This window comes from Citrus sinensis, chromosome 5 (assembly GCF_022201045.2).
Source record: "Citrus sinensis cultivar Valencia sweet orange chromosome 5, DVS_A1.0, whole genome shotgun sequence".
Lineage (NCBI taxonomy): Eukaryota > Viridiplantae > Streptophyta > Magnoliopsida > Sapindales > Rutaceae > Citrus > Citrus sinensis.
Window position 1 is genome coordinate 35,761,350 of NC_068560.1, and position 11,824 is coordinate 35,773,173.

Consider the following 11,824-nt stretch of genomic DNA (forward strand, 5'->3'; position numbering starts at 1 on the left):
GCTTGCGAGTACTTAATGGCTAACGAGGGAGAATTCTTTGACAGTTATCTGGTTCTGAAGCCGAAAGAAGCAAAATTGCTTCACCTGGTGCTTCTACTGTTATCCTCGCATTTAGCAAAAAGAAAGTTTAGTGAGTGCTCAGAAGTGGTGAGGCGCGGTAGCTTTCCTCAACGATGGGTTATACTCATCTCCGGGCTCACGCCCCAAAAAAAAAAAATTGTCATTTTCTATTAATTTTTTTTCGACAGTAGTTAAATATAATTGATAATACGATTATTTTCAACTGTAAAAATCAAGATATCAAAAAAAACTAAAATAATTATATAATTTTTCTAATGAAAAGAACATTGTTGAAAATAACTTCAAAATTGGTTGATAATAAATTTAGCTTAGGAGGAAATTTTAGTGCCATTGGTACTTATAAGGCCAAAACTACTTTACATCATGGGTTTGGTACCCCACTCGTTTGTCATTTACCAAAGTCAGTGTTGGATTTTATCTAACGGCTACAAAAGATACACATAGAGAATTTGAGCAACCTGAGAAACCGATTAGGAGCCGGTCACCTGATGGAAAACAACTGATTGGAAAAGAGCACATGTAATCGATCAGAAGTTTTTAAGTTTTTTGACAGCTTACGCATTTAAACAAATAACAAACCGAGATATGCAGCTAATGGTTGCAAACAACTTTTTGCAAGCGTGCTAGTATTGGTTGGACTAAGATTGATACAAAATTTCTCATAATTATGTCTTAAATATTTGCAAATGATCAGGTTATGTATTGCCAAACATAATATATTCCCATTTTCTACGTCTTCCTGCCATTCTCTATTTTACAACCAAGCCTAACATCCTATGCCCATTTATGCTTCTTCATGCCTACCCAACTCCCACCGACTCTGCAACCTTCTAGAGCTGGTCAAGTAAAGCACGTTGTTGCCGAGAAATCTCTTCACTCCCGGACCTAAAACCTTCTGTTTTGCTGCTTCCATCAAACTTTTTTGTTGAAGATACTGAGGAAGAAAATGCACATTTTGAAGAAAAACCCATTTGTTGTTGATGGTTTCTGAGTAAGAACTCATGGCGTGGATCAGAGAATGGTAGTTTAGGGATGTAAGGAGAGGAAAGGTCTAAACTTCCTGATGAGTTGTGGCGCTTTGGTTGTGGCTGAAGCAAGTGGTTGTGGTGGTGATGGTGTTCCTGGTGCAGAGAATAAGCACTCAAAGGCAAAAGAAAGTTTGGATTTTGACGATGCTGAGACTGTACCTGTTGGTGGTTCATAAATATATGAGGATCAAAAAAACATCTTCAGCCGGTTATCCATTTTCTAAATATTAAATCTCAGTTGTTAAATATCTTTCTTCACAATCTAAAGGGTCATTGGCTCATTGGCTATAAGACAAATGACTGGGGTACCAAACCTATGATGCAAGGTAGCTGGACCCTACTTATAACCACTGTAACTAATTGTTTTTGGAAATGTATAATTATTTTTTATTGTTTCAAAAAAATGGTTGAAAATAAAATAATATTTTTAATTATTGTAGTTTTTTCGTCAAACATAGAAAAATATTTTTAACTGTACCTAGGAGTTGGTTGAAAAATATATTCAAAGAATATAAAATTTTAACAGACAACACGGACACCAATAATATTTTTCACTAGTGTAACTTGCAAGGTTGGTCAAAGCAAAGCTTTGAAGGTAAGAAAATAAAATATAAAATTAGATATCATCTAAAAAAAAAGTAATTATAAGTTTTTTTATTTTTTATTTTATCAAACATGAACTAGATAATTAAATAAATAATTAATTATTGTACTTGATTTAAAATAAAATTAACTTCTACAATGCACACAAAGTTTGAACCCTCAGCCAAAAAAAAGTAAAACAAAATATGAAAGTGCCAACCACTTGACATGAAGTGATATGCAATAAATTATATATTAAATAATTACTAAAGGATTGATTTTTTCTTTTTAAGGTTTTACTAGGTGCAACAATAAAATTGAATTACTTTATTTAACTTATAAGATACCATTGAAGATACCAATGATTGATTACAACATAAATATAATGTATGATATCTTACAATTAAACATCAATCAACTCTGAAATAGCATTGTAGTTGAAGAAAACTCAATAATATATTTATGATCCCATTCAATCTTATAAACAAACTTGAACTTACATTAATGTTTAAGTCTCAATTGTATTAATCATTATCGTTGAATCAATTTAGAGATTGATTATCAAACTAATTGATGTTTTATAGTTAAGCAATTAAAGAAATAATGTCAATGATTGATCATAATTATTGTTGAATCAATTTGGAGATTAGCTAGTTTTCAAATTAATGTAATTATCTCGTGACACTTTTAATAAATAGAATTTAATAGTTTTCATAGTTTTATTATACTCTTAATTGTGGAACATGGAACACATACTTCTTACATAACATTCATTGCATATATATAAAAAATTAGATAATTAGTAATTAACATTTAATTATAGTTGATTTTTTTATTAAATTAGTCTAATTGTCTAAGAATGGTCATACAATTAATTTCAACATATAATAAGAATTATTGCAAAATAATTTATTTATTTTTTGAGACATAGCTTAACTATGAATTATCAAAACTAATGTAGCTTAATAGTTTGTGTGTCGGTATCCATTTTCATCTCTTGTTTATCTTATTAATTTGCCATTTAAATTTAAATCTATGTTAAAGATGTTCTATAAATCAATTTAGGCTAGAGAGTAATTATAACAAACTTAAAATTTGCATTAATATGGTGAGAAGTTTTTTATTTTTATTTTTTGCAATTGATCAAATCATATGCTAATAATTTTCAATATTTATCAGTATAAAATAACTAACTTAGGATAATTAAATCAATTGATTATTTTTTTAAAAAAATTGAATATATTGTTTTTAGTGCAAGTGATATGTTAATGCTAACCTACTCTTCATTCTCTCTAACAAATCATATCCATTAATAGAATAAATAAATTAATAAAAGTCAATGATATTAAGCGCAATGGATGAATTCATCTCCTCTTCTTTTGTATTATCCATCTCTCCAATGCTTTAAACTCTATTTTAGGGCCATTTTCTTAATTAATTCTTTTGAATTAAGCTTTATAGAATTTGGGGAGATGTTTTCAAATATTATTGACTTTTTCCATCATCTTTAATTTCTTAAGTTTGACATCAATTATTGTTGGTAACACTCTTACAAGGCTGGTTTGAAGTTTTCTCTGTTAGGTTGTTCGCTGAGAATTATTTGATTAATTGTGGTTTGCAAGTAAGAATTATTATTATTATTGTTATTATGATTATTATTATTATTATTATTATGATGTTCATGTTTTTAATTTATTGGATTTTAATTCACAAGTGAAAGGGACATTAATTAGGATAGATTTATTTTCTTGTTTAGTAGGCATGCTTTTCTACTTTAAATTTTATCTTTTTTTTTTAAATATTTTTATGCAAAGAATCAAAAGCCTAGGAACAAAAAATTAAGGTATTCAACTTTCACAATGATTCACTTACCCAATTCACAATGATTCTATCTTTTGTCAACACCAAAATATCATTGTAGTAGTACCGTGTAGCTTTTGATGTATTATGTCTTATTTAAGTATTTGTCAAGGATTTAATGATGAATCCATATTGATTTTATCTTTTAGCAACAATAAGTCAATGTAGTAGCAATCATGTAGCTTTTGGTGCATTAATTGAATTGTTGAAATTATAAAAGAATATTTGTCATTTCTTCATTGATTACTAAGTCATTGCAGTAGCATTGTGTAGCTTTTGGTATATACTTGTTTGTATTTTATTTGAGCTGCACATACATTTGTTGAAATTATTCATAAGAGAATATTTATCCATTGGTGCATTGATTTTTTCCCCAGAGGCAATTAATAAAATGATCATTTTAACTATCAAGTAGAATAAAATGAATTTTAACAATCATCTTCTTGGAAATATTAAAATTCATTTAAAAATATAATTAATTCCAAATAACATAACATTAGGGGTGGGTAGAACCGAACCGAAATTGAAAAAAAATCAATTGCGTTCGTTTTTTTTTTTTTTTGGTTTTGATTTGGTTTTTTTAAAACTAAAAACCCAAATATATAAATACCGAATCAAATGATTAGGTTTAGTTCAGTTTTCGGATCACAAATTACAAAATCCGAACCAAACAGATACAATGGCATTTTTTGTAATTTCACATAACATATATACACAATTACACATGTTTGCACCACTCTCGGTCTTTACTCTTTACTCTCTCACTTCCAATTTCAACAGCCACAAACCTAAACCCTAAGTCCCACCTTTCCAACCAAATCCAAGTCTGCAGGTGCCCGGTATTGCCGAATCTTCATTGCCGACCATCCGCTGTTGTTGCTGCTTCCTTCCATCATTTCTGTCGCCAGCTAGCCGGTCAAATAACTTTGTTTTCCTTTTTTCTTTTAAATGGCTATTTTTTAAATAGCTATTTTTTAAAGTCTTTTTTAATTTCATGTTTGCCTTATTTTATTTTATTGTAATAAATTATTATTAGTATTTCGTTTTATTAGCTCTATGCGTACGCTATTGTGCTTTTTTAGTTTTTCCATTTCGATAATGTGCTAGCTGCTAAGTGACGAAGGTTGTAGATGAAGTGGAAGGATAATATCATTTGGATCCCTTTCGTTTAGAAAAAAATTTATTATGGCCTAATGTTTAGGAAATGTTTACATATAAGAATTTTGTTATGGCCCAATTTTTTTGTAAACCTTTCAAATGGGTCCTTAACTGGAAGTCGATAAGGAAAAATAGAACCATTAAGAGAACCGAAATTGATAGGTCAGTTTTGGTTCAATTTTTTTCTTTTAAAATCTAAGCGGTTTTTTTTTTTTAATTTTCGGACTCGAACTGATTCTTGAAAGTCTATTTCGAAACCGAATCGATGCCTACCCCTACTGACCAAATAGAAATGTTTTTGAACTCACTTGAAAGAAGAAACTAGGTTTCTGAATAATGAGAAATCTTATTGAAAAGTCTGAATGAATAAAACTAAGGTTTTCAGTCCCTTTTATAATAAGTTTCAATATCGTGAATTTACCAAAATAGGCAAATCCGAAATATAATATAACAATTAAGTTCTACTAATCAAAATAAGAAAAGGAAAAAAATGGCGCTCAAATATGAGTTTTAGAAAAAAAAAAAAAAGAAGATAAAAATCCTAGAAGAATTGGGAAAAATAAGAAAAAAATCTTAAAACTAGGAAACAAACAAGAAAGAAGTAAAATTTCCAGCTCAACCATAAGGCAGAACAGCTTAGACAGTTCATGGTTTTTTTGTCTCATCGTAAGTTTCGAAACGATATATTATACGCCGAAAACGGACACTTGTACCTAAAGTTATGGCCTTCGGAAGGTAGCATACTCGCGACACACAACACCCTATATCACCTACATAAAATATTTTTGATTGCATAATCAATTAGAACTAATATTTTTTCAATTGTAATTTACTTTTTTTCAACTGTGTTTGCCCTTAAAAAATTATGCACTTTTAACGGTAATTAGTTAGTTCAAATTGATATCGCAAATACAATAGCTAGAGAAAATCGCAATACTATTTTTTGTAGTTTAAAGTGGTCATAAATATCAGTTCGCATGTCCATATTAATTTTCGATCTCTATTTATGTATCTATAATGGCCAATTTCCCTCAAAATAAGCATATTTATGGTGCCCGATTGGAAAATAGTGCATTTCTAACCTAATCACTGATTATCAGCGACTGCTTGTGGCCATTGGAAAAATGTATTTTCAACAACATGACACTTATTTGAACTGCATTCAGCAGTCATGAAAATTTGTTTTTACTTTTAGTGTCATACAGAAATTGCTCACTTCCGTGAGAGAACCTATGGCCAAGTTCGGAAATGCGCTGGAGCTGTGGCTCAATCTAATATCGATCAATGGTGGCCTCGTCCAGCTTGTAAACAAGAATTTAGAAGGTACAGTAATCTCTCCGTACATGCCATAATTTAACTAACTATTTGATATATGTGTGCATACAAATGCATGATACGTACCACTGGCACTGGTTAGTATATAATACATATATACAGTTAACTTATAACTCGTATACATTAATCTTATGGTCAAGATATAAAATTAATGGGGTTAATACGGGGAAATACTACGCATTATTGGCCCTGATGGCCGCGAATTTGTCTTAGGAGATTGAATCCTTCATCACTAACGTAGTCAATAAACACTGGAACGTAAGTCCAAAATCAAATTTGAAAGGGAATATTAAATTATTTATTTTTATTTTTTCAAAATATATATCGTATTAAATCTCGTATATGTACCATCTATAAATTAAACCAATTTGTTTTTCTCTTTAATATTGCAGATGAAATTCTTGAAGTTCTAAAATTTCTGGAATGGTGATTACTAATTAAGAAGAAACCTTATCATTCTTAAATATTGTACGTAAAATAAACAGTTGAACTAGCTAGTCATGCTTAAATTAAGTAACGACATCGTCTCCATCGAATAAGTTTTCTCTGAAAGAATCAAGAAAATTCACCAGATAATATAAAAGATTATTATTTTTAGCATTTTGATGTTTGTTTACCAGCTAGTATGACTAAATATCATTTTTATGTCTCCTTAATTAATTTAATTTGTTTGACATATATTTATGGAGATGTTGTCTACGCAAGCCTTCTTGTTTCAAGATAAAGAAGCTAGTTAAACCTAATATGAGCGTGGTTGCGTTTAGAGGCACAGAACCATTCAATGCAGATGACTGGTGCAGAGATTTTGACATCGCGTAGTACCAATTTCACAGCATGGTTAAGCGCATAGCGGGTTCATGAAACCTCTAGGTTTCCAAAGAAAATTAGGTTGGTCTAAGGAAATTGGCAAAAATGACGAGGAACACCCACTTGCTTACTACATGATGAGACAGAGCCACAGATGTTGATATCTGTTTATTGCAATGACATGGCACCTAGGGTGCCTTTTGATGACAAGGCCCTCTTACCAAGGCGAGGTCAGAGTTATTAGTCAATTAATAGTAATTGCTTTCTATAACTATATCTCCCGTACGTGAGTGCATGGCAACCAAAATACACGCGTGCATGCATGTATGACGTTAGCATGATTGTGAAATTAAAAATTCCCTTTTAATTTTGGTTAAATTATTATTTTTAAGTAATTGTTAGTATTAGTTTATAATTAATTTTTATTATCATCAGGTTCTGGAAGAGGAGCCGAGCAAGAATTATTTCAATGTATTATATGCAATGCCGAAGGTTCTGAATGCTGTTTGGGAGCTGATTCCTGGCTTTATTCTGCCTCACGCAGTGGGCTCAGAGTACCCAGAAAGTTTGTTTTTGAGAGTGATTAGGGCGTTTGGTTGGTGTTTCCTGGAGCATCTGCCCATGCTATATATTCAAGATTACGATAATGCCACCCGATTGGGTTCCATTTATTAACAACCACATCCACGAGGATAAATAAACTAAGCCGCCTTGTCATATTTGGTGAAGTGGATTTCCACCAGCTTTGTCTATTTTATGTATCACGTGGACACATGTGCCGCCACCCTGGACCCTATGCGACCATAGAGGTTGGACCCAAAATATGACAAATAAAGTAAAAAGGTGGCTCATTTGTGATTAATTATTATTCTTATTATTCAACACGATGTTTCCGTGTTCGCAATTCTGCAGAAGTAGGAGATTAGAGGATTAAAAAAAAAAAAAGGACAAACACCAGCAGCTTATTGAACTACGAAAGCACATAAAATTCCCATACTTACATGCATTCTTATGGTCAAAAATCAACACCGCGCCTAATTGGTTTACCTTAATACAACACTAGATACATCGCATAAATTTATTGTTAATGATACCATATATAACATCCCTGTGGGCAGCAATATTGGGATTTTAATGGCCTAGATCTCATCTCTTGGAGGTGATGAAAAAAATTTTGAAACCAGTTTCTCAAGTGGCAGAAAACAGTAAAGGGTCATCGTATAAATTCGGAATTAATTAAGTAATTTTAGAATATATTAGAGATAATACAACCAATAAATCTATGTATAATATGCTTGATTAAATGTAATATAACCAACATCTACGTAGTAGTTTTTTTAAATAAATACATACATGCTATAATATTATTTATTTGTTATATAGGTAACATGATATATTTAATGTATTCTAAAATTTCTCCACTAACACAAAGAAGGCACCAGTAGTTATTAATTGTATTAGGACAAAACCCTCATGAATAATTAAAAGACTAATTAATTAAGAACGTTAGCACCATCCCCTCCAAAAATTATTTTTATTTATAGGTAAGTGACTCCCCTCACCTTATGTTTTTAATTAAAACAAAATTAGCACGCATTATCAACTAATAAATGACTTTTTCTCTTTCTTTTTTTTTAAATTTTTTTCTAATTGGTTGGTCACATTGTTAAGCATCTATATGGATATATATATAAGATGGAGATGAACCTTACTAAGTTCGCAAATGTATATTCAGTTGAGACGTTGACGCAGCAGCAACTCATTTTCATCATCATCGTCTTTATTGCTTCCAAGTCATGGCTAATGAGAAACAGTTCTGTCACGATTATCTGTTTCTTAAGCCAAAAGAAGTAGGTTTTGTCGATCTAATTCTCCTATTATTTTATTCTAATTTGGAAAAACTTGGATTCATTGAGTGCCCAGAAGACAGCAGGCACCCGAATTTCCGTCGCCGATGGCTTATATTCGTCTCCGTTGTCGCACAGAAATGTCTTGGTTTCTTGAGGAAACCTATGGCCGCGGTAGGATATCTGATCGAGCTGTGGCTCAATCTTTTGTCCAGCAACGGCGGTCTTCTCATGCTTTTGATCAATCTTTTAAAAGGTAATAATTTAACTGTTCTTGCTTCTACTACGTACCATAATTAAGAAAGCCATAGATAAATCAGTACATTAACATCACTTGTTAGTTAGTTTATATATGCTAATTTGTCTTCATTAATACATGCATCATAAATTTCAAGACAGTAATATAAGCATATATATTTCATCAAATAAATGAAATTTAAAAGCTAAGGTATTTAGAAGAAGTATTATCAGGGTTTCTTTTCCTTAAACACGCGGCCATCCGTCTGCGTATATAGCTTGCTTGCTTATGGGTAGCAATATGGTGTGCATGTATTGTTAATTGGATGTAGTGCTTATAGCATATCTTAATTAAATGTTAGCGAAGAAATTAAAATGGGATTATCTATTAGGAAACCTCGTGATACCAGATAGATCATCGGCAAAGTTCACATCTTTCTTGGGGAACATTGACAGACGAGTTGATTTAGACAGAAGCATTCAACCCAATGACAGAAGATATTACCCGTCATTGTCCCTCATGGCCGCCAAATTGTCATATGAAAATGAAGCCTTCATCAATAACGTAGTCAAAGACCACTGGAAGGTAAGTTTCAATTCATCACGTCCCACAATCAATGGTCCGCCGCCCTCAAATCGATTTAATTAAAAAGTGTTCTTCATATATCGTACTTGCATGTGTTTAACGATTTTTTTCTTTTTCTTTTTCTTTTTTTCCTCAATTGGCAGATGGAATTCTTGGGGTTCGTCAACTTTTGGAATGGTAAGAAATGAGAAGCAACCTAGTTCATTCTTATTCATTATATAATTAACGACTGACAAACATATAATAATTTTTAAAACATTATGCAAACTGGTCCGAGAAGAGCACTGGCATCCCGTTGAAAGTGCTACTAATTAAATATTATTTTAACGATGCTTGTAGATCCCTTCATTTACGGTCTTAATGTAAAATCCCAGAAGTAAATGGACGGGTCCATTTACACGTGGCTGGCCACGATCTATTATTAAGTAGCTAGTAATCACACGATAAGTGAGATCTCTCCAACTCTCCAACCTGTAATTTCTGACGTAACATAGTGCGATTACTAAAAGTCTACGGGTGTGATGCAGACCGGGAAGAATTATTTTCCAATTACGTGCCTAACACGAATTATGGAATATAGAGTTTTCAACTCGAGCTAGAGAGTAAGACAGCTTACTCATAGCATGAGAAAGTTGAACAAATGAAAAACACACAAACCTTGTCAGTTCAACTCCGATATTTATGTCGTTTTCTGAAATTTGATTGGGCCTAGGTTATCTAACACAGACATGATGTATATAAAATGTTTTAAGCTAAGATGAAGTTTAAATTTGATAGATCACTGAGGATCAGGTTTAATTTAGAGATATATTCCGTAATTTACTTAAAAAATTAACTTATTTGTGATTTGTATATGTAAAATGGATTCGATCCATTAGTGAGAATTGCTTAGTAGTTGAGTAACTCTCGCCTCTCCTTAATTTTTTTAATTTCACAGATTTCCAGAAGAGCTACTCAACACAAGCCTTCTTGCTTCGAGATACAAAAGCTAACCCTAATGTGATCGTGGTGGCGTTTAGAGGCACTGAACCATTCAATGCAGATGACTGGTCCGTAGATCTCGACGTCTCGTGGTACAAGGTTACAAACGTTGGTAAAGTGCATAAGGGCTTCATGAAAGCTCTAGGGCTGCAAGAAAATCATGGTTGGCCAAAGGAAGTTGACAGATTAAGTGACCAACCACCATTTGCTTACTATACTATCAGACAAATGTTGAAAGAAATATTACAAAAAAACAAGGAAGCCAAGTTTATATTGACTGGACACAGCTTGGGGGGCGCGTTGGCAATACTGTTTGTGTCTGTGCTAGTGTTACACGAGGAGACATTGTTGTTGGATAGATTGGAAGGAGTTTACACATTTGGGCAACCAAGGGTTGGAGACGAACAATTTGGAGAGTATATGAAGGAGAATTTAAACAAGTATGATGTTAATTATCGGAGGTATGTTTATTGCAATGACCTGGTACCTAGGTTGCCCTACGATGACAAGACCCTCTTTTTTAAGCACTTTGGGCCCTGCCTCTATTTCAATAGCTGCTACCAAGGCAAGGTGAGAAGGTGCCCTCTTGATATAATATCATTACTATTTTAAACCATGCACTTAAGTACTAATTTATGCTGTTTCTATCTAGAAACAACGTAGCTCTCCTAATTAATGGGTTTGTTCGCTCACTGTATTGATGATGATATTTCAGGTTATGGAGGAGGAGCCGAACAAGAACTATTTCAATTTGTTATGGGTCGCACCCAAAATCATAAATGCCGTTTGGGAGCTGGTTCGGGGCTTTATTCTGCCGTACAAAAAGGGCCCAGATTACAGAGAAGGTTGGCTTTTGAGATTGGCTAGGGTAGTTGGCTTGGTGATTCCTGGACTATCAGCGCATTCTCCTCAAGATTATGACAATGCTCTCCGATTGGGTTCCTTGCCTTCGTCTCCGCCGCTCTAACACTCCCTCCATTATTAACACGAACAAATTCTATCTCTACCTGACTGGCATTCCTCCCTCTGCATTCGTTTCTTGAACTGAATTATTATTGCATTTAAGGAGATTTAGCTTGAGGAAAGATAAATTTACATCGACAAAATTGTTGTACACCTAGTGGCAATTGCTTTATTTTGCATGGTCCAGCCAATAAAATACATCTGCATCATACCAGCAACGTTATTCATTGATTATTAATATGCCAGGACTCTGCGATCATTAGATGCAAGGCTACATTGCGTTATTGCAATTAAAATTGTCATAAGAAAATTACATATATGTCTATATAGTAGTTGAAGAATTTCAAAGTATCTATCCA

The 11,824-nt window shown here is 32.6% G+C and overlaps 1 protein-coding gene across 1 annotated transcript; it reads left to right on the top strand.

Moving 5' to 3' along the window:
- Window positions 1-8,528: 8,528 nt before the first annotated feature.
- On the top strand, window positions 8,529-11,683 carry LOC102607820 (triacylglycerol lipase OBL1). The gene is made up of 5 exons (XM_006473247.4): window positions 8,529-8,954; window positions 9,328-9,521; window positions 9,665-9,698; window positions 10,459-11,072; window positions 11,218-11,683. Exons 1-5 carry the CDS (start codon window positions 8,648-8,650, stop codon window positions 11,467-11,469), a joined length of 1,401 nt encoding a protein of 466 aa, XP_006473310.2. The 5' UTR covers window positions 8,529-8,647; the 3' UTR covers window positions 11,470-11,683.
- The last annotated feature ends 141 nt before the right edge of the window (window positions 11,684-11,824 follow it).

Coding starts and splice junctions, on each gene's coding strand:
- LOC102607820 (XM_006473247.4), top strand. CDS start 8,648: ATGGCTAATGAGAAACAGTTCTGTCACGATTATCTGTTTCTTAAGCCA. Junction 8,955..9,327: donor TTTGATCAATCTTTTAAAAG/GTAATAATTTAA, acceptor ATTATCTATTAG/GAAACCTCGTGATACCAGAT. Junction 11,073..11,217: donor ATAGCTGCTACCAAGGCAAG/GTGAGAAGGTGC, acceptor ATGATATTTCAG/GTTATGGAGGAGGAGCCGAA.